Source organism: Bos indicus, chromosome 9 (assembly GCF_029378745.1).
Source record: "Bos indicus isolate NIAB-ARS_2022 breed Sahiwal x Tharparkar chromosome 9, NIAB-ARS_B.indTharparkar_mat_pri_1.0, whole genome shotgun sequence".
Taxonomy (NCBI): Eukaryota; Metazoa; Chordata; class Mammalia; order Artiodactyla; family Bovidae; genus Bos; species Bos indicus.
The window spans coordinates 31,989,143-32,013,344 of NC_091768.1; the positions used below are offsets into that span (position 1 = coordinate 31,989,143).

A 24,202-nucleotide genomic window follows, 5' to 3' on the forward strand; every position below is an offset into this window, starting at 1 on the left:
TCAATATCTTCGGACAGAGGAAGATAAATAGAATTTAGGTTCTAAGAACACATTGCTGGATCAATAACTGGTTGAACAGCTGTAACCTGTAAGTGACTGATGTCTTGCTGAAGATATATTTATGATGATGTTTGACATGGCTCAGTCCTCTACTTTGCAATAATTTTTATCAGATATTTATAGAAAAGTCCCAGTTATCCAAAGTTTTCAAAGGAGGAAAAGAGAATGTATAGCAAATGAACCCAAAGCTAGAATAAGAATATAAAATCAACATGCTTCAATAGGCAGAAATGTGGAGGACTATTCTTAGGTTTAAAAACTAAAACCACAAGTACAAATTGAGAGTGATAAGATTTGAGGGTTTTATTTATTAGATTTTATTATTAGACATTACCTTTAGACATAAGAAGTATGGCTGTGTGAGCAAAAATAAATTAATAATTTCCTTCCTTTTTCCCTATCAGTAATTTTGTGGAATATTAAAGCTTCTACCAATATTTGTATGATACTCATTCAGAGTGATACACATCACAGATAAACTATTACTATGTAAAGTTCTCTAATCAAATTAGGTATTAGGTACATATTAGAAATTAGGGAATACAACTAAATGAACTCACCAGAGAGTCATATATTATGATGATTTTTCCTAACTCTAACCTAGTTATTGTCTCTTATAAGTAATTTTCATGATCTTCCTTTTGCAAGAAAAAAACAAAGTTGTAACTTATGCAATTACTTAGCTTTAATTTGTGAGATCCTTACACCTTTTTAGAGAGAACATGTGGAAATTAAATGAAAATACATATTCTTTTTTTCCTGAAAATGTAGACTCCCACTAAAATGTAGACTCCATAAGTTGAGGACCTGAGATTTCATTGCTGTGTCCCTAGAACCTAGGACAGTGCCTGGCACATAGTAGTTGCTTAATAAATGTTTGTTAAAGGAAATAATTTCTCCAAAAATTGTGACTAAGCTCATCTGCTGGGCATTGACTCCATATATTAGTTTGCTATTAGCCTCTGTGATTTCAGTGAATGATTTGATGTTAGGCAAAAGTGAACAATTATCACGTAGGCCCAATGACCATGAAAAGAAGCTAACAAAAGCTTGGAGTTTAAACAATACACAAGCCCCTGTGTCCCTATCCTTTGAAGCAAAAGACTTTTGCTTTAGTCTTCCAGGCCTCTCTTGAGTCTCAAAAGGCTGGCTCAAGAGTTAATGATTAGGAAATGTGAAAATGTAGAAACAAAAAATAGCTATTGGGCCTGGAACCTGGTAGCAATTTAGATTATAAATCTGCCACATAGCATAATCACTGAACTCCCAGTTCCCTGAAAGATATAGGTAAAGGCCTGGCACACATTCCTGTGTTATTTTTACAGGAAACAGACCCACCCCAGATGAAAACTGCTGACTGTAAGCACATAGACCCTAGTCTAGTTGAAACCAGAATATTGATGATGCTTGAAAGCCGTCCAATCCTGAGAATGGTGCATGAGCTGATCATGCACCCTACAGTCCACCCCATCACACTGCCTTTAAAACCCCTTCCCTCAGAGCCATCGAGAGTTCAGGTCTTTTGAGCATGAGCTGCCCTTGTTCTCATTAGTATTGTGCAGTAAACACTGTACTTTCCTTCCCTGCAATCCAGTATCAGTAGATTGGCTTTGTTGTGTGGGCAAGCAGACCCAAAGTTTGGTTCGATAACAAAGTGTATCTAACTTCTATTGTAGGTTAGCTGTGCTAAATTGTCTATAATAGAATGTAATAGTCAAATATTATGAAACGATTATTGGCAATATTTACCAACTATATGCCAGAATTATATGACCATTAACAAAGATACCTGATGCATTATCACGTGAGGTGACAGGAATGAGGAAAACAGAGCCCTAGACCACAAATCAGAGTACTCAAGTTTAAATCCTGATTCAACCACATACTAGTTGTCTGACCTTAAAATAGTCACAATAACCACTATAATTTTGTTTCTCCATTTGTAAAAGGGACAAAAGAATAGCAGTTATTTCATACAGTTGGTATGAGGATTAAAAGACTTAGTCATATAAAGAGACTATATGACTATAATGCAGGATATAGTACTTTGTAAATAATAATAGAAGCAAGCTATTATTGGTGTATATAAGAGCTAATTTAACAAGGTTCAACATATATTATTGCTCAGTCACTCAGTTGTGTCTGACTCTTTGCAACCTTATGGACTGTAGCCCACCAGGCTCCTCTGTCCATGGGATTTTCCATGCAAGAATACTGGAATGGGTTGCTGTTTCCTACTCGAGGGCATCATTCCAATCCAGGGATCGAACCCACATCTCCTGCGTCTCCTGCACTGGCAGAACTATTCTTTACCACTGAGTCACCTGGGAAGTCCAACATATAATCCTCTACTTAGAGATGAAACTTATTCTCAAAGAAATATGACCATCCCAGACCAAAAGCAGTATATTTGAGATTCAGCATTAGAACCCAAGCTGCTCCAAGTTCAGATCCTGATGCAGGAAGAGTTATAGAATGATGTTGAACTACCAGCCAATGTATAAAGAGCCCTTATGGCCAAACAGGCAAATGAATAAAATAAAAGAACACAGAACAGAATAATAGAATATCCTGAGCCTGTCACATCTGCACAGAGAATATTGAGTATTATAACCTCTACTAAAGAGCCTCTTGATGAAGGTAAAAGAGGAGAGTGAAAAAGTTGGCTTAAAGCCCAGCATTCAGAAAACTAAGATCATGATATCTGCACCCATCACTTTATGGCAAATAGATGGGGAAACAGTGGAAACAGTGGCTGACTTTGTTTTAGAGGGCTCCAAAATCACTGCAGATGGTGGCTGCAGCCATGAAATTAAAAGACACTTGCTCCTTGGAAGGAAAGTTATGACCAACCTAGACAGCAGAGACATTACTTTGCCAACAAAAGTCTGTCTAGTCAAGACTATGGTTTTTCTAGTAGTCATGTATGGATGTGAGAGTTGGACTGTAAAGAAAGCTGAGCGTCAAAGAATTGATGCTTTTGAACTGTGGTGTTGGAGAACATTCTTGAGACTCCCTTGGACTACAAGGGAATCCAACCAGTCCATCCTAAAGGAGATCAGTTCTGGGTGTTCATTGAAAGGACTGATGTTGAAGCTGAACCTCCAGTACTTTGCCACCTGATGCAAAGAGCTGACTCCTTTGAAAAGACCCTGATGCTGGGAAAGATTGAAGGCAGGAGGAGAAGGGGACGACAGAGGATGAGATGGTTGGATGGCATCACTGACTCAATGGACATGAGTTTGGGTAAACTCCGGGAGTTGTTGATGGACAGGGAGGCCTGGTGTGCTGCACTCCATGGGGTCACAAAGAGCTGGACATGACTGAGCGATTGAACTGAACCTCTGCTGAATAGAGAGAGGAAATAACTTCATTTTATAAATATTTTTATAATTGTTATTTTAAGAGTCAAAATTATCTATAATATTTACATATATTTGACACAGTTAAAAGACAAAGCTTTTCCTCTTGTGTATAAATTTCTCTCAGCAAGCATGTAAGATTGAAGAAAATTTAAATATTTCATGCACTTTTCATGCTGATATTTTTCTCGATTATATCCTACCATTTACATATGAACATCCTTTATTCTGTTTCCTACAGAATGCTGAAGTTTCTGTTTTTGAAGTAAATATACGCTTTGTTGGTGGACTAATCTCAGCCTACTATCTGTCTGGAGCAGAGGTAAGATGGAAAGTGGCTTATAAATGGGAATTATGACTGTCTTAATATCATATTTTTTGTATGGCTTTTGTGGTGTCCATTAAATTTTCACATTTTGATTGGCCTCTAGCATATACTGAACTCTTTTATCATATACTAATTAAGTGAGCACCCTGGGAAAGTTCAGCAGAACATGCATGTCGAAAAATGTTAAACAATGCCTGTAAAAAAGCCTGGCTCTATTAGGTTACGTATCATGTGATTAAAACTACAAATTATATATGCCTATGGACAAAGTCATAAGGTTTAGTGGAGTGGCAAGCTTGTGGATTTCTTTCTTTAAAAATTATTTTAACGTTAGTATATATCCCTGTCACTGAGTCGTGTCTAACTCTTTGTGACCCCATGAACTGTAGCCTCCCAGGCTCCTCTGTCCATGGGATCCTCCAGGCAAGAATGCTGGAGTGGATTGCCATTTCCTTCGATCTTCCCAGCCTAAGGATTGAACCCCTGTCTCCTATGTCTCCTGCATTTCAGGCAGATTCTTTACCCACTGAGCCATCAGACATGTTAGTATAATGTTAGCTTAATAAAAAAAAAAAAAAAATTGAAATAAAGAAAGCTTGGCAAGTGAGATATAAAAACTAGTATTTAAGAAAATGAGTGAGATATTCTGCTTCCCAGTTAGAAGTCCTGTAGGCCAGTAAGTCCTTGTAAAGTGTTTTGCAGCTCTTCCTAGGTTAGGCTTCATTAATTATCTGCTGCTCAGGGCAAAGAAGAAATTTTTCATTTTTAGCTGCTTTTTATCAGTAGATTAAGAAGAGATTTTTGTATCATGCTCATGAAGAGCATAGATGCTATTTCCTCAAAAGGCTTTGGGCAACTTTATGAATAACAACCTAAGTGTCCACTAAGAGTTATTAGTGAACCTCACTTTTAATGTCAACAGTGTTAGAAGCTGACATCAAGGAAAAACAGTCACATATTTCATTTGCATATCAATCAGATTTGTGTTAGTCTCAGCAGTCTGGCTGGGGCAAGAGTGGATCTGACCTAGCATACTGGTCCATGTGTTTCTGTGCTCCTTCAAACAAGCTTAAGCAGAGCAATAAACGTTTAATGAGAAAGGCTGCGTTCCTTTGTTTCTGTCTCTCAGGTACTTTCCTACTAATAGCAAAACAGCTTGTCTTTCACTTTAGATTTTATTCTACCATAGAGGTTTTCAAAGTATATAGATGGCTTCTATATTCCTTTTAATGTGTCCTCTTTGTGTTAAATCCTGTTCTTCGTTATCCCTCTTCTTCCCTTTTTCCAGTCCCAAATAACTTCAGTTGTTCATTTTGGTTTAGGATGTTCTAAACACTAATCAAGGGAATCCATAATTTTAAAAACTCCTACTTAAAATTAGCTACTGGTTTTTTACTGAACAAATTTCTGCTTTTAGCATTTGTGTCTTTGCGTACCCAGTGTCTGCATATTCTCATTACTTTTGATGTGGCATACTTGGTTTTAACTCTCATCATCATTTCTGTGAGGGTGAGACAATTTGGAGGAAATAGGACTACTTCATTGTATCTGGACTCAGATAGGGTAATAGAACATGCAAAGAGAAGCAGTTATGTATTTCTTCTAAATATTTATCATATAAATTGGGGTACTTTTTCACCCATAACAGTGTCTTAAGTTTATGTGTTTGTTTCTATATATGAGTATTCTTATTAGAGACATATTTATTTACTGATAAAAATATAATACCCACAGATACAGTTTGCCTGGATAAAATCATTTGTCTAAGACCTTGTAAGAGTATTTTAAAATTCTATGCTTAGCTAACTGTAGTAAGCAAAAGACCATAAAGAACACTTCCATTGAAAATAATTATTCTTTTAGTATATATGCTTTGTCCTTATCCATGTGCAAACATTGTATTAATTTTATCTATATTTTCTGTATTTTAATTTTATGATAAAAATTAACTTAGCTTAACTTCCTTTCTTATATACTTTTGTGTTTATATAGAATATATTTTTAATTTTAGTTCTTAAAGATTCATCTTCTCACCACCGTTTTTGCTAACTGTTCCCTAAATGTTGAACAGTTGGGTTGTTTTCAGTATTCCTATAGTTTGAATAATGTAGCTATAATCACCAATAAATATACTTATTCTTTAAAGTGAGATTGCCAGATGAGAAACAATTAGTATTAGACTGTTTTACCATTATCTCCTGTTTTTTCCTACCAGTTACCTCATCACTGATAGTTACCTTTCATTTGACCAATAACAGGAATAGGATCAAGGAAAAATTATTTACCATAAGTCTGAGCTTGATCTATTTGTCTCCATATCAAAATGAAAAATTAGGCATTCATTTAATAGAAAGAACATCAACATGGCCACATTATGAATTAGTTGGTTTTTGATTGTTAATAAAGTTCTGTGCTACACACTTTTATGTAGATCAAGGTATTACTAAGATAGTCTAGGAAAATTCATCTTCCTAAATTATCTCATAGAGGGACTGCTAAATCACCATAATTTAACATTCTCATTTCATCGCTGAGGTTCAGGCGTGTTCTGAGAGCATCTTATAAATCACCTTCAGAAGTATATAGGCCTACATTGATATAAGCTCAAGATTTTTAAATTTATGCTGCAAAAACAGAAGAGGAACCACTGCTTTGGGTTACATACCTCAGGAAAATTATAGTTAGAAACACTGAGCAATAATGAAGAATGTCAATGAATTTCTAAACCTACCAAAAGAACAATAGACACATGAAATACATTTTCAAAACTTAAAATGCCCTAGCTCAGTTAAAATATGTTGTAATATTTTTTTTTAAAACCACGTCACAGGATTTCCAGAGTCTATGTAAGAAATACAGATAACCACAAAAAGTACAAACCAATGGGATAAGAATAAGATGAATACCAAACACTAAATTGTATTAAAAATAAAAGAGATAGCATTGCTGTATTATTACAAGTTTGAGGGAAACTAAAGTCTGTATTGAAGATAGTAAATAGCAACCTCTGCAATACCATTCCCCAAATTACATTCTACAGATCACCTTAGATATGGCAGAATAAATCTGTATCTGTGTACGTTCTAAAAATAAATTAGGAAAAACTACATCCTATATTTTTTCTTAGAAATTCAAAGTCACAGAAAAAGAAACTAATTTTATTTATCTTTGTGTTTCCCATACTTACTTAACTACAAACTCTTTTTTTTTTAATGTAACATCTGCTAACACTGAGTTACAAACATTGTTTCCCAGAACAAATTTTGGGAAATGTTGATTAAGAGTAACAAAGCAAAAGTGACACTGAAAATCGGCAAATGCAAAACAAGGCATTTCAAGAGACAATGATACATGTAGAAAATAACACGTATGACTATATCAAATATTATTGTTTGTTTTACCACAGAAATCGATGGTTGTGTTGAGCAGAAAATTAATTTAATGGGATACAGTCGTGTCACAGACATGTAGAAAAAGGCTGAAGAACAAATTGAACCTAACACTCTCAAGATGCCAGAGAGGATCTTTATAGTTGAACAATCACTCTGGGACATCCTAGAAATAATAAATATCACTGATTTTCTCTACCCTTGTCAAGATGCAAAGCCCTATCAGAAAGGTCAGTTGTCTGTTTTAGTTAATGTGGCCCCGTGAGGGTCTTGGGAAATGAAAGGGAGGATATGATAGGAGTCTTCCATGTGGCTTGAATTCTGTATCCCATGAAGACCAAATATAGATAATTTCTAAACCGGAAATTCAGGCTCTGTTGGAAGGGTATGAAGAAAAAATGGGAGTTTAAAAAAAAAAAGGACATAATTTCACTATGGTGGGTAAGAGGATCAGAGGAAATATACAAGCTCTATGGAAACTGATAATTTAATAAAATACTTAGGAAAGCTTTTCCTGATTTGAAAAACTATAAATTGAGAGAGAACATTTAGTACTGACCAGGTATTTTGTTCTCAGAGGAAACATTCAGTTAACATGGTTTAAGTATGTGAAGTAGAAAAACAAAAAGTCAACTCATCAAAGCTAAAAAGATTGAATGAGCTTCCAGTGAATAAAAGAAACAAGGGCATCTGCTCCAAGACTGGGGAAACACGTATAATGGATTTTTACATTAGATCAGTTTACTCAGATAGCCTTCATTTTGAAGGCAGCAAAAGAATGTTTTACCAAATTAACCAAAAGAAATCCACTGCTCCAGACATACCAGTAGGAAAGACTGCTAAAGAACTTCCTGAAAAAGAGAAGTAGCTAATAACACTAATTTTAAAAATATCAAGGGGGTAAACCTAAAAGAAGGGGGAAGGATTGTGGAGTGGGGAGGAGGGAAATAAGATTGAGAATGTGAATATAGTGGTAGAAAAATTTATTTTCTTTTCCTCATAATAGGATTCAGGCATTTGGGGTGGCCTCAGGGGCTAGACATCAATTTTGTAGAGTTTATTTAGTGATGTTCCTTACATATACTTTAAATATTAATTTACTATTGAAACTTTTATAAAATAAAGAAGTATGATAAACTAAATAAGTAATATTTTCATTTAAAAATGTTTAACTTAGCAAAATAATATTAGATGACAGTAATTTTGCTTAAATGTGTCATTGTTTCCATGGTTAATGAGTTAAATCGTTTCATGTTGAATATTTTATTAAGATTGAAAGTTTATTTTATACTTTAAAAAGGATCTAGGAGTACGTGGAATTGATTCTAAAATAATGTACACTTTAGTCAAATGAAAATACTACTTTTTTTGTACTGCATTGAGTTATAGAAATCATCCCTACTGCTTAACTCGGGTTTGCTATATGTCTCACTCTGTACAAAGCTCTATCCTGTATTTATGATTGTTTTTGAAAGCACAGAAGTTTTATTAACTATGAGAACTTTATCTCAGTAATTCATGAAAGCAGTTCCACAGAGTGCCAATAATTTCAGCTCCAAAACTTATACATGGCTAATATATAAATGCCCGAAGCTGGTATAGATTTGCATCTGATTGATAAAGATGATAGACCAAACAAGAGGGCTTGGCACCTAAAGGAGAGGGAAACTCAGAAAATTACCTTGTTTCTTTATGAAATAGGGCTGCAAATTCACATCAGTTAGAAGAGACTAGAATGATACAATAACAGCCTCAAAAATCCTAGTGGTTTACAAGAATATGCTGTACCCACTTTCTGTCTGGTGCATGCCACATGGTCTGCCCACGACTCTGCTTCTCGTCAACCTCCCCCTGGAGCCCAGACACAGATGGACCAGCTGCCATCTGAGTCATTTGCATTTGCCAAGACAGGAGTCAGGGTGTTGGAGGGTGGGGAGGTAGCAAAAGAAAACCTAGAAAACCACACACTGTCTTTTAATGCAGCTGTTGGGAAAACACCTGTTACTTCAGCTCTCTTCTCATTGGCCAAAGCAAGTCACTTGGTCACTGTAACTTAAAGGGTTGGGGGAGGGAATGCAGTGTTACCACCACATCAGTTCAGTTCAGTCATTCAGTCGCTTAGTTGTGTCCAAATCTGCGACCCCGTGAATCGCAGCACGCCAGGCCTCCCTGTCCATCACCATCTCCCGGAGTTCACCCAAACTCAGGTGCATTGAGTCTGTGATGCCATCCAGCCATCTCATCCTCTGTCGTCCCCTTCTCCTCCTGCCCCCAATCCCTCCCAGCATCAGGGTCTTTTCCAGTGAGTCAGCTCCCCGCATGAGGTGGCCAAAGTATTGGAGTTCCAGCCTCAGCATCAGTCCTTCCAGTGAACACCCAGGACTGGTCTCGTTAGGATAGACTGGTTGGATCTCCTTGCAGTCCAAGGGACTCTCAAGAGTCTTCTCCAACACCACAGTTCATCAATTATTCGGCACTCAGCTTTCTTCACAGTCCAACTCTCATATCCATACATGACCACTGGAAAAACCATAGCCTTGACTAGATGGACCTTTGTTGGCAAAGTAATATCTGCTTTAATATACTATCTATGTTGGTCATAACTTTCTTTCCAAGGAGTAAGCATCTTTTAATTTCATGGCTGCAATCACCATCTGCAGTGATTTTGGAGCCCCCAAAAATAGTCTGACACTGTTTCCACTGTTTCCCCATCTATTTGCCATGAAGTGATGGGACCAGATGCCATCATCTTCGTTTTCTGAATGTTGAGCTTTAAGCCAACTTTTTCACTCTCCTCTCTCACTTTCATCAAGAGGCTTTGTAGTTCCTCTTCACTTTCCTGCCATAAGGGTGGTGTTGTCTGCATATCTGAGGTTATTGATCTTTCTCCCAGCAATCTTGATTCCAGCTTGTGCTTCTTCCAGCCTAGCATTTCTCATGATGTACTCTGCATATAAGTTAAATAAGCAGGGTGACAATATACAGCCTTGACGTACTCCTTTTCCTATTTGGAACCAGTCTGTTGTTCCATGTCTAATTCTAACTGTTGCTTCCTGACCTGCATATAGGTTTCTCAAGAGGCAGGTCAGGTGGTCTGGTATGCCCATCTCTTTCAGAATTTTCCACAGTTGATTGTGATCCACACAGTCAAAGGCTTTGGCATAGTCAATAAAGCAGAAATAGATGTTTTTCTGGAATTCTCTTGCTTTTTCGATGATGCAGCGAATGTTGGCAATTTGATCTCTGGTTCCTCTGCCTGCCTGGAGTAAATCGTGTTAATGACAGCCCCAGTGGCCACTGACTTGGGTTAAACTGTGTAGCCTTCCCAACTGCCAGGAGAAGAAGAAGACAGGAATTTGTGAGGAGGAGACCTTTTTGAAGGGTTCCCAAACTGAAATTAGCCTGCACCACAAGGAAAAGACTTCTATCCTGTGGCCCTAGGGTAATAAGTAGAGATAGGGATAGGAATAGGAATCATCGTGGGATAGGAATACATATCTTCACTAACTTTTCAAGTAAAAGGCTACTCTTCTAGCACATGTCTGCAAAAATTCTGTTTCTCTAAGAAAAATCATTCTAGACTTGTCTAACTTTCCAAATTTCAAACAGCAAAGTTGAGAAACAGACGTAAAGTACTTTATAGAACAGAAGCACCTGTCACCAGCCCTGAGTTGTCTGGTGGGCGAGCTGGTCGTTGCTCTTTGGCATCACCTGCTGTGTTGAGCCCTCTTTGTGGACCTGATGTTTTTCGTCCAGCCACTCTTCTCTTCAGTTAAAGTGTTTCATAAGGCCAGGTACTTCTTGTTTTGTAAAACCTAATGTAAAAATGAGGTAATATGTTTACATTTAGATTTATGTTGAATCATTTCATAATTTACAATACCTGTTAAAACCAGTGCTTCGTATCATTTTTATTGCCTGAATTATATTGACATGGATTTCTAATACTAAATTTGTATGTGTATATATGTGTGTGATTTAAACAAATGCTATATTTTTCCAGGAATATTTCTGTGTATGTTTTTTCTTTTGAAATTACTATGATGTCCTTTAGAAAGGTATCATGAGGCAGCTATAGCAAAGAATTTTAAATTTAATGGGACTGGTAGAAAATTCCTGAGAATTGGGATAATTTACCATCTGTTGAGTTCATGTATTGAGTGAATCAGCATATACTATTGAATACCTACTTTGAGGCACTGCACTTGGTGCTGCAGGAACAGTGAACAAGGGAAGTAGTCTCTGCTGACAAATATTAATCCAGATGTTATAAGAGCCCTATAAAGTAAGAGTGGATATTGTTTTTATCCTCATTTTATATAGGAAGAAACAGAGCACTGAGAGTTGAGTAACTTACCCAAGGGCATACAAAATAGCAGAGCTGGCTTTCAAAGTTGGGCAGTCTAGCTTTAGGATACCAAGTAGCAGCCAGACATTAGGGATCTCAAACATAGGAGCTAGAAATAGGCTCTAGGCTTGAACTTATGAGTCATGCATGGGTGCTCAGTCATGTCTGACTCTGCGACCCTAGGACTGTAACCCTTCAGGCTCCTCTGACCATGGATGGAATTTTCCAGGTAAGAATACTGGAGTAGGTTGCCATTTCCTACTCCAGGGGATCTTCCTGACCCAGGGAACAAACCCACTTCTCCTGCATCTCCTGCATCAGCAAGCGGGTTCTTTACCGCTGCACCCCCTGGGAAGCCCAGACTTATGAGTCATCAACAGCTAAATGATAATTGAATGGATAGAAGGGAATGGGGCTGCTAAGAATATATATAGATTGAAAAGAGATAGCCTAAACATGTAGGCATTAGTGAGAGAAAGGAGCTAGAAAAGGAGACTAAGAAGTTGGAAGTTGTAATCCCAGAAGTAAGAGGAAAACCGATAAAATGTGATTATCACAGAAGCAAAGGGAAAGTAATATTTGAAAAATGAGTAAATATTCAGTTGTGTCAAAGGTTGCTGCTAGGGCAGGATGTCTAAGGACTGAAAAGTAGCTTTGGACATAGCTATATAGAGGTCACGGATAACTCTACTGAAAGTACTTTTGGTAGAGTAATAACATATAATCCAAATTGATTTTGATTGAAGAGATCTTTAAGAAGGTAGGGGAGGGGAGGATTCAGAGGACAAATTTATAGAGTGTTTCCACCTCCATTGCAGTATGAGAGAATAGAGGAGAAGATAGGCATATGTGTGAGTGCCTTGGCAGATTTGGTGGCAAACATATGAAATATTTATTATCCAATGGTCCCTGTTAACTGTATGAAGAATTATCAGAGTGTTGCTGAGGTTCACGAGGAGAGAATAGACATTTCAGATGACTTTGTATACTTTGAAATTGTCATCCTAGAGAGGGCTGACTAGAGAAACATGGTAGAGCTTCTGGACAGCATCTTGGTGGGAGACCATGACTTCATGGTGGCATCAGTCTCAGGTGTATGATACTTGTTTCTCCAGCAGTACTCAGCAGTTCAGATACAAGCATGGAGAAGGTAGCTGGTTTGTTTTTGTTGAGTTTTGCTAGACGGATGAGACAGACACACCAAAAAGGGCATGAATTTTATATGGTATTGTCCAAAAAAGAGTATTAAAATTATAGACCATGAAGTCCAAGAACAAGTCTAAGACAGTATGAAAAAAATCAGATGAGTGATAGAAAATCGACTGATTAAATTGCCTGTTTTGTTGAAGTAGGATAGCAGTAGTAGCAGTAATTTAGCAAATAACTAGATATTCTGGAAGTTAAGGCTGTACAGTAGAATGTATAAATAAGAGATGTAAAAAATAGGGCAGTTTTGAGTGATGTCATAATCCAGGATGACATCACAAGGATGAGTGACTAAGGAGATTTTGCCAGAAACTATCTGCATGGCTTCCTGTGCAATGTATTTTAATTGAAAAACATAACTGGTCTTAAAAAGAAAAAAACCTTCCAAGCATCAGTGAACCTATTTTTAAATTTCCTAAGATATAAACACTTTACATAATATTTATAAATCCATATGGAAATGTGTACTGAACAAAGGTCACTACTTAAACAAAAAGGAGAAGAATATTCATGCAGTATGAAATTTAAGTATATGGTTGTTGGATAAACATTCATGACTGTAGAGCCTTAAGTTAGTACAGATGATTGGAGTTGGCAGTAGAAATGTAAACAAATGCATATTAACTAGTTAGATTTAATGCAACTATGTACCTATGCTAAGCTATTTCTTTTCAGCTATAACTAGATGAAATTTTGTCTGTGATAACTATAGTAAATTTAATTGTAATGATGTGAATTCATTTTGAATTTCCTTTAGTCTATTCATGCTGCTATAATGGTATGATAGATTATCATAAACTAGGTGGCTTATAAACAAGAAACATTTATTTCTCATAGTTATGATGGCTGGGAAATCCAAGATCGAGGTGCCAGAAGATTTTGGTGTCTCCTGATGGCCAGCTTCTTGTTTCATAGATGGCCGTCTTCTCTATGCATCCTCACATGGCAGAAAGGTTGAGAGAGCTCTTTAGGGTATCTTTTATAAAGGCACTAATCTCATCCAAGGGGGCTCTATTCTCAAGACATAAACCACCTCCAAAAGCCTCCACCTATCTCCAAATTATCATCGCATTAGGGATTAGGATTGCACATTTGAATTTTGGGAGGAGAGGAAACATTCAGTGTATAGCAAGTGAGTGTGAAGTAAGTCTTTTGAAGATTTCATTTAAAAAGCTTTCTTGTGTTACCACTTTATGATGCAGATGTATAGTTTTATGTATTTCTTTAAAGTTTTTTCTTTAAAACATTTTAGAAGATAGTTCATTGACAGATTTTAGGGTTAACTATCCTAGTAACTGCAGCCATTTCTGCTACATCATGAAGTGTTTCTCCTAGAGAGGTCTGCTCATGTATCCCAATCCAGGGATCACACCCACATCTCTTATGTCTCCTGCTTTGGCAGATGGGTTCTTTACCACTAGTACCACTTGAGAAGCCCTTCTCTGGATATACCACCATTAATTTTGCATTTGGAAGTTCATCTTATAATTTAGCTGAAAATTCTTTTCCATTGTTAATAAAGAGAACCTAAGCCTTGAGGATAATGTTTGTTTTTAACTTAATAATTGATCTTTATTTTAATTTGAGTTATCCAATTCTTCTGGAGCAGTACAAATAATGACTAATTCCAGGGTCCTGCAAAATGAGGAAATCCAAGATATTTAATGATAGGGCAGAGAACCCAAGAATTTTCTCACAGCTCTTTGTTATAAACACTTTTGTTTTTCATTCATGCCATTAGGTATACAGTTAGGGTTAGAACAGATAAGCAAAAGAGATTGTCACCTTTTCTTCTAAGTTCCGTTTGGTTAATGCATTTATTTGTTTAATATTATTTTAACATATTTAAGTTCTTGATATAATAATAACCACAATTACTCTAATGTACAAATTGCTGCTAACTTCTGTGTTTCAATTCTTACAGCTCACTTGGTATTAAAATTATTAAATATTGTTTTTTTTAAACCACTGTGTCTCATGAACTTCCTCTGGTCAGGTAGAAAGTACATATATTATTCAATTTAGATTTAACTATTAATTCAAATAACAACCATAGTATGTGTGTTGAGTTTCTGCTATCTAGTCTTTATAACTATATAATACTATATAGTGCTTTATAACTAGACTTTTTGTTACCATCTGAGCTACCAGGGAAGCCCGGAATAATATTAACCTGGAGTTTAACTCTGAAGAATTAGATATAGTGAACTTTAAAGCTCTTTCATCTTGTCAGGCTTGCAGTTATTAACATGTTTAGTTGCTTTTGATTCACATCTTTATTCAGCAAATACTACGTGCCAGCTCTGATAATTTTGAGCATCTATTATGTGCCAAAGTGTGTTCTTATATCTGGAGGATTCAGTGATGCACAAATTAGATGAAATCCCTGTTCTCGTGAAATGTGCATTCTAGTGAGATAAAATATGAAACAAGTTCACAGTATACTGTCAGATAACAGTAAGTGCTATGAGGAAAATACAATTCAATCATGGGATAAAGAGTGACAGAGATGGATGGGACAAGAAGGACTGCTTTAGCATGAAATGGAGCTCAGATTGGAATGACACCATTGAAGATTGGGAGAAAATAACATTCTAAACAGAAGAACCTAAGAATTCAGAGTTTATAGTAGATTTTTCTCTTTTCTTTGGAACAGAGAAGAGGAGGAGGACAGTGGTAGTGATAATAATGGTGGTAGTAAGACCATTATCTTAGGGTTATTGTATGCCAGGTACACAGTATCGATACTGGAGAGATTTCATAAACTCCATATTGTAGCTACACTGAAGGCCTGACTGGCTGATTCCTGAGTCATATAGTGAGTGAGAGAACTGGAATTAGACCCTGATTCGTCTGCACAATGACCTATCCACATATTATTCCCAAATCCAGAGTTACCACAGTCTTCCTTTCTTATTTACTTGCTTATCAGTTCAACATGTAATGAGCCAGCTGCAATCTTCTGAAACCCATGAAATCTTCTGCTTTTCTGAGCAACAAGGAATAATTGATGTATGAAAACTAAGCTATGATATGGTAACACTTAAGAGTTTATAACGGATTTTTATTATTCCAATCATATTTGAAATTATGTATTCATCATATTCATGTCTTTTTCCAAAACAAACTTGTCCTTGAATTTTTCCAAATAGTTCTTTGAGTTGCTATCGTTCTCATTTCCTTCTCTGTGGTTTTATTCTTCATTTTCTCACCCTCTTCCTCAGAATAAAATATATTTTAAAAATCATAGTAATTGAGAGCACTGAATGATGTACATGTATACAATTTAGAAAAAAGAATAATTACTTTCAAGTTTTGAATCATATTTTTTGATAAAGAAATATGAGGGGAAAAGGTAGTACATTGTCATTTCAAATGAAATTAAAATAGTTTGGCTTTATTAGCACATAAATTGTGAAGGTTTACCAATACAATTGGAATGCTTTTATATAATTAGAGAATTCCAAAAAGAACTTAGAAATAGCTCATAAATCTACCATATGTTGAGAGCACTTTAATAAATTTCTCCTGACTGTGAATAAAAATTTGGAATAATATTGCCTATTTGCTTTTTATATTAGACAAAGAGAAGAAGGAAAGCTCATATTTATTGTCATATATCATAAAAGTAACTTCAAAAAAATGATTAAAATATCTACTTCTCATAGTCATTAAAGATATGCAGTGAACCATTTTCTAGTAGGTTTTCCTTCCATTAGGTTAACTGTTGTCACAAGATAAGACTCAAAACCAGGCCCTTGAGTTAAACTAAGATTAGATCCAGGGACCTGACATTTCTCCAATTTTTCCTGGGAGTTCATTCCATTATGGAATTTCAAGATGCTACTTCAAATAATGGGGTTTAGCTAGTACTCAGATAAATGGGTAGTTGCTGCTTTCAAAGATTGCCAGTCTCATGTCACCACTGCCTGGCATGCACTTCCCTCTAGTTTTGCTTACCTGTTCAATGCCTTCTCCCCACCCACATATCCAGACAGATACAGAATAATCACTGATTCTCCTTATAAACACTCACAATAAAGTAGCAACACTTCCAACTTCTTTCTCCCCCTCTTTCTTCCCTATCAAATTAGCAAAGACTGAAAACATGTTAATACCCAATTTGGTGAGAATAGGATAAAAATTTGCTCAACATTGCTGAAGGAAATGTAACTAGATTTGGTTGCTCCAAAAAGCAATTAACTACTATGCATAGAAGAAGATCCTTACTATAAAGGTATTTATTTAATTCCAGTTATTCAACATTGGGGAATCTATCCAAAGGAAGTAATCCAAAATGTAATCTTATTATGCCAAAGCAGTTAATGAATATATTTTATATAAACAGTAAAATAGGAAGAGACGTCTGCAATATCCAGCAGTAAAAGAATGGTGGAGCAGTTCATGGAATGCTCACATAATGTCATGTTGCGCAACCATTAAAATTTATGCTTGTTAATTTATTTGATGACATAGACAAATATTGATAAATAAAACAAGACACAATATTTACTAAGTATATGATTGTTTTTGATTCCCTTCACCCATTTCTGGCAGCTACTATTCTGTTCTCTATATCTGTGAACGTAGTGTTTTTGTTTGTTTTCAGCTACAAAAAGATAGAATAACTACATAGGGAATTATTCTTAAATGTAAACAATATTTGCTTATAATTGTTATATGATCTTTCCCATGTCTTTTTGTTTTTCTTATCAGATTTTTCAGAGTGAACTAGTAGCAATCTTATGATCAGAAAAATATTAAAAGAAAATTGCAATAAACTTGAAAAAAATCCTTACCAAACTTTTTCCCCTAGACTTTCTCAGGATTCAGTTGTTCTAGCCTTTTTTAAAATTTGAATATTTTTAACTTTTCTTATAAGAATCCAGCCTGTGAAGTCTTGAAAGTCACCTTTCTCCCTTTCTGACATCTGTTTCATAAAGAAAATGACTTTACTCAGTGATAATTGAATTTCCTTCTTTACAGTCAATTTATAGATTTCCATTTCAGATGGTGGGTTTATTTACAGCAACATCTATTAGATGTTAGTATCATCCTCAGCTCACATGGAAATGGAGGTGACACAAAGTTTAAGTAAACAGATTGGTCATCAATCCTTAATCTTTATATTTTCAAGAGCAGTTTAAAAAGACAAAAGCTGATTATAGTAACAAACTTTTTTGTTACACACGCCTGTCTAAAGTGATACAAAATAGTATGTACAGTATTTCATACTCTTAAAAAAAATACATTCATGGAAAATCTCTTTGCATTTTCCATCCTCAACCATTTAAAAGTCAAAAGAGTGGAATTACTTGTGATTATTAATATAGATTCAGTAATAAAGTTTGTGTTCATTACTAACATAGAAGGAAATCTGGAACTACTGAGGCATTTGGCTCAATCTGTGACTTTGTCTTTCTCTACAGGATCTAATTGAAAGAAGGTATTAGGGAAGACATAGCAGAGAGCCTTTTTCCTGTTGTTACAGCGTAAATATCCTTAAGAAACTTCAAAAACATGCATGCTTGCTTGAAGAAGAGAGTAAGAGAAAAGCTGTTCAGTAATGAGCCAGGGAAAAAGGAAAACCTTGTCTGTGAGATAAAGAAAGTGACTATAAAAAGGGGAGCGTATAGACTACCAGACACTCGTGAGACTTCTCAAATCAAAAACTAGAACTCACTTTATGACGGAAACCCAAGGTAATTAGAAACTATTTCAAATTTGTAATATTTTCCTTTATTTTTTAAAATCCAAAGCAAATATGACTATATGAATTGATAGAACTTACTTATGGGTACACAGATACTGGCAGTTTCTATATTTTGAAATACTTTACTTTTAAAAAATGTTTGGAAGAATTTATAGATGTGATGAAAAGCCAAGTGTCTTCTTTCACTTCACTCTCTCCTCACCCTAAAACTCTGCCTCTCCTTCCATTTATGAGGATTAGCTACTCCCTGTGACCCTATAATAGGAGTAGACTTCCGAGTAATGATCTGAGGCTCTCATTAGTTAAAATTGTATTTCTCAGGAAAGTTGCCACATTTGGGGCCTACAGGTAAACCATCTGTAAACAGGGGGCTACTTGAAATATTCATTGTCTTGGAGGCATCTACCAAGTGAGCTTAAGTAGCTCATATGGAGTGGAAGCAACGTTGCTCATAGACTCTGGAATCCTGGCTTCTCAGACCCTGTTTAGTGGTTGCCTCACCTTGAACAAGCCATTTTATCACTTTCAGATTTTTTTTTCATAAATTTGCTGTTATGGAATGGGAAATAAATGTCTTTTAAGTATCCTCTAAATGCAGTGTTCTGGAACTATGAAACATGGATTTTTCAAGTTCATAGAGTGTTGTAAATTGGAGAAGTGGGTGTGTGGGAGAAGTTTCCTCCTCATAACTCACAACTTCTTGTTTTGGGGTATAAATTCAGTAACTCCTTCTGGTGAAATACAGATTTGTGCTTCTTAGGTTGTCCAGATATGTAAATACCTGGGGGTGTAATAGAAATAGGAAAGTTGGCCTCTTTATGCTCTGGAAAAACCTTGTGTCCTATGGAAGATGAATTGGCTGGTTGTTAGTGGAAGGGAGATGCTGAAAATTAGAGAAGCTCTGCAAGGAAAACAATAAACTGCTGTAGACACAGAAACAATGAGGAATATGCACTGGTTCTTTACTTATGAACACCCACAGTCTTAACTCCTTTCTTATGCAAAATTTGAATGCAGATTGCTTTTTGTTATAAACAAATCTCCCATTTTAATGACAAACTCAAAGGCAATTCTGGCAGCTGTAGCAAGAATGAGAAACAAGGGTTTATACCCAGCAAAACTGACTTTTCAGGTGTGAAGGGCACTGACAAACTATTATCTTCATGCAGGAACTTGGGAAGTATTGCTTCCAAGAGCCCTTCCTGATGGATATACCAAGCAACAAGCTTCAGACAGCCAAAGAGCGTGTATCATGAGTCCATTTTTATGAAATGTCAAAAGTAGGCAAATCTATAGAGACAGAAAGTAGATTAGAGGTTGCATAGGACTGAAGTGGTTGGAGGAAATGAGGAGTGACTGCTAATGAACATGGTGTTTCTTTAGGATGGGTGATAAAAAATGTTCTAAAATTTGTTGTGGGAATCAATTTAGTATGACTATACTAAAGCCACTGAAATGTGTAATTTAATGGGTAAATTATATGATGAAAATGTTAAAAAGAAAAACACCATAGCTCTGAAATTTAATTGAAAATATTGGTAAGAACTTACGAGATACTTTATCTTAAAATATATAAATAAGTGTGTGTATCCCCTGAAAAGGCCTGGAAACAGTGAAGTATGCCCAGACTGGGTGTTGAATTCTGATTCCTTACTAACCAGGGCTTCTGAGAAATGGCTGAAATCTAAAACACGTGCAGTATCATTCTGAAACATCGAACCAGGTGACAAAGACACGGACAAAGATTACGAGAGTAATGGCAAAAGGACACAGGGGCCAACTCAAAAGAGGCTCCCTCCTTCAAAAGATGGACATTTTGAGTTTCAGTATAAATAAGAAATGGAACAGATTAATACCCACCAGATATGTTCAAGTTTGTAAGTTCTTAATGATATTAAAAATCAAAAACAATTGGTCACCTTCAAAGAATGAAAGGAAAGCAATTTATTACCATGAAAATTGGTAAAAAGAACCAAGCCTTTGACTTAGCTTTCCTGTGTGAACTGTATCACAGGAAACCAGGTGGTAGATAAGCCAAGTGTCTTAATAAAATTATTTCTGTTAATAAATGAAAATGAAATGATAAAGGTGAAGGCACACCCATTTTTACAACTCCTCATGAGTTAATGGATCCAGGCCATGATTATCAAAGCTGCTGACTTCTCAAAAGGAAAGCAAACCACATACAAACCTCCTGATAAAAGAATGTATCACCTAGAACGTTGTCAAAGGAACCAAGTCCCTGGACCCAGCTTGTAATTTGTCAGAAACACTGTGAGAAGAATGTATTGAACTGCACTATAGATGTGCAGAGTGAGGCTCCTAGGTTTGCAATGACTTAAATTTGTCCAGGTAAATTAAAAGAAATGAAAGGGGAAAAGAGGCAACCTATGGTTTAAAAGAGGCCTTTAAGTAGTTTGTTTGTTTTTTTTTTAAGTGGGCAAGGCTGACTATAGGGTCTAAGGATGCACTCTTGGTTGATCAATGTTAAGAATAAATGCCAGGATGTGGTTACTTTTGGAGAGAGGGAAGGAGTAATGGGTGGGACGAGGCACACAGGTAGATGGCCTTTAGTGGGGCTGACAGAGCCCTGTTTCTTGACCTAGATGGTAATTACTAGGATGTATGTCTTTAGTTATGCATTCTGTAGGCATGTATGTTGTGGGTGGGAAGATATGTATACACCTCTGTGTATCTTTGGAATTTAAATATGCTTAAAACATATCAATAATAAAAGAGATTACCCAGAACAGTCAAAGCTTGATGGAATCAATTTTGAATCTTGGGATCTATTTTGGATCTCTTTCTTAATTGAAAGAATATTCTTTATTTGAAAGAATATTTAATGTATTTGCATTAGCTTGATGTGTATACATTAAAGATCATATTTCACATATAAAACAAGCCTAATCCAAGTGTAAAGTACATGTCAATGTTCTATATGGGCTTCCCTGGTGGCTCAGTGTTAAAGAACCCTCCTGCCAATGCAGTGCTGCTGCTGCTAAGTCACTTCAGTCGTGTCCAACTCCGTGCAACCCCATAGATGGCAGCCCACCAGGCTCCCCCATCCCTGGGATTCTCCAGGCAAGAGTACTGGAGTGGGGTGCCATTGCCTTCTCCGTGCCAATGCAGTAGGCGGGTTCAATGCTTGGGTTGGGAAGACCCCCTGGAGAAAGAAATGGCAACAGACTCCAGTATTCTTGCCTGGAGAATCCCATGGACAGAGGAGCCTGGTGGGCTACAGTCTGTGGGGTTGCAAAGAGTAGGACATGACTTGGTTCCTAAATAACAACAACAAATATTCATTCTATAATACTTGTCTTAAAGTGCTGATTGAACAGATACTTTGACTTACAGCATTCATCTTTTTACTTTATGAAACAGATTATCCAAATAACTTGAAAACAGTTTTTCATTTATCACTTTTAGGTTTGGTAGTAAATTTTCTAGTCATAAACTTATTATATACTTAATAGGATGCACTATGATATAAGGGCTTCTCTGATAACTCAGTTGGTAAAGAATCCACCTGCAATTCAGGAGACCCCAGTTTGATCCCTAGGTTGGGAAGATTCGTTAGAGAAGGGATAGGCTATCCACTCAAGTATTCTTGGGCTTCCCTTGTGGCTCATCTGGTAAAGAATCCACCTACAATGCTGGAGACCTGGGTTTGATCTCTGGGTTTGTAAGATCCTCTGGAAAAGGGAAAGGCTACCCACTCCAGTATTCTGGCCTGGAGAATTCCATGGACTATATAGTCCATGGGGTCGCAAATAGACACGACTGATGACTTTCACTATGATATAACATATATAGAGAACACTGAACAATTTTTTAATTAATTCATTTCTCATTTTACAAGAAATGTTACTTTTTGTTCAGAATTGTTAACAACATTTAGTTTCAGCAGTGTGGAGTAGTGGTCAAGACCATAAACTCTGGGACCAGACTGTAGCATTCCAATCTCTGTTTCTCTGCTTCTTGCTGGCATTGTGTGAACATAATCAGGGATGATAACCTTTCCCACCTCAGAAGCCTTGTGGAAGGATAGAGCAACTTAGTAAATGCAGACATTCAGAAGAGTCCCTGGAATATAGTGAATTCTACATAGGCATCAGCTGTTTATTACTTGGCCAAAATCATTTATGCAGATCAGTCTTTGGGAAATCATATGGCTGAAAGCCTACTTAAACTTTCTCAATCCTAGTTCAGCATCCCTGAACTTGAGAGTTCTTACTAAATGTGTTTTCTCAGAGGTTCTCATCCTACTTAAATGACTTCTTACAGGACAGAAATATAAACAAAGCACATTGTTCAGATTTTATAATTTATGTCTGCATATTTGCTTACAGTTAGCATGTTAGAGGTAGTTGGGGTGAAATCTCTTTATGTTCTTTTTATCATGAAATGTTATCGATTCACAGTGTAAGTATATATTATTGCAAGAGCTATAAAAGAGGAAGATATCTAGGAAAGGAGGAAGAAGGCAAAAAAGAAAAAAAGGGGGGAGGAAATAAAACAACTCATGAGGAAAAGGAGTAGCCTTAAAACACCTGATTTGCGATCTACTGAGATGCATGGGGTCCATGATCATAATTAGCTGTGTGATTATTTTATTTAACTGTATTTGTATTTTTTAGTGAAAAATGTTTATCGTGATTGTTTTAAATGTAAGAAATTATTCAACCAGCACAAACCCAGTATGTTTGATCCCTCCACCCCAATTCTACATTCTAACCAATCGTTGATAAGTAAAGCCTAGCCTTTGGAAAGGCCTTAGGAAACCTAAAAATATTTATATATTTAACTTTTGCAGGTTTTCTAAGGAATCTAGACATCAAGAAATATTTACATATGTTCCACTAGTTTCCATTTCTTTCTTGTTGATTTCCTTATTAAGAACCTTAATGAAAAAAAAGCCCAAAATATATCTTAAGAAAGCTGAACGTAAATCTTCTTCCCGTTGTTCATATACTGTGCCTTATTTTACAAACACTTTTCAATTATGTGATTTCAAATCTATGGTATTGGCATAGCTCTCATGGTTGAAAATAGTTGTTTTATTGTTTTCTAACGTGTTTGACCTTGTATGACCAGTCTTACCCTAAAAGGGGGATTTTTTTTAACCTATGAACTACCAAAAACAGATACAAGAGCTATTTTACATATAAATGGCTCTTTAAAACAATACTATTGTGTGCTGATTTGCCTCAGAGTCTGTATGAAGAGAGAGAAAACTAATAAATGCTGTGTTGTTAACCAATAATTAGATTCTCAATGTGGTGTAAAGTACTCACAGGAGGTTCATTCTTGGCCTCATAAATTTGACCATATCTTTCCATTCTAATGCTATTAAGTGACTTAGAGACATGACTTAACAGTAAAATAAGCTCCTAAACCACAGTGGCAAGCACATAAGACTGAAATTATGCCGCGATGACTGCTATTCGTTTAGGAATTGGCTGTCCCATTTGCTCTTAAATATCAGGCAAGCAGCAAATGGAGAGTTGGCTGTTAAACTGCAGATTCAGCATCACATGGCCTAATACCTCTTTTATTTGCTAAACTTGAAGATTATTAAAGTTTTTTTGCTTAGTTCACTACAGAAACAGTGTACATCATACCCATGGCAATAAATATTTTTATTATTCGTTCCAATCAATTTATTTCCCATTCTTATTGAATTACCTGAGTTCACCTAGGTCAGTGCTTCTTAAACTGTGCTATGTATCAGATTTCCTAGGAAACCTTATTAAAATGCAGATTTGTGGGCCCCACTATCAGAGTTTCTGATTC

The 24,202-nt window shown here is 36.1% G+C and overlaps 1 protein-coding gene across 1 annotated transcript in view; it reads left to right on the forward strand.

Moving 5' to 3' along the window:
* The window catches only part of MAN1A1 (mannosidase alpha class 1A member 1), a 173,135-nt gene that overhangs the window by 59,866 nt on the left and 89,067 nt on the right, over positions 1-24,202 (forward strand). Inside the window, exon 5 of the mRNA XM_019967140.2 lies at positions 3,664-3,744. Coding sequence (XP_019822699.2) covers positions 3,664-3,744 — 81 coding nt within the window. The remainder of the gene's footprint in view (positions 1-3,663; positions 3,745-24,202) is intronic.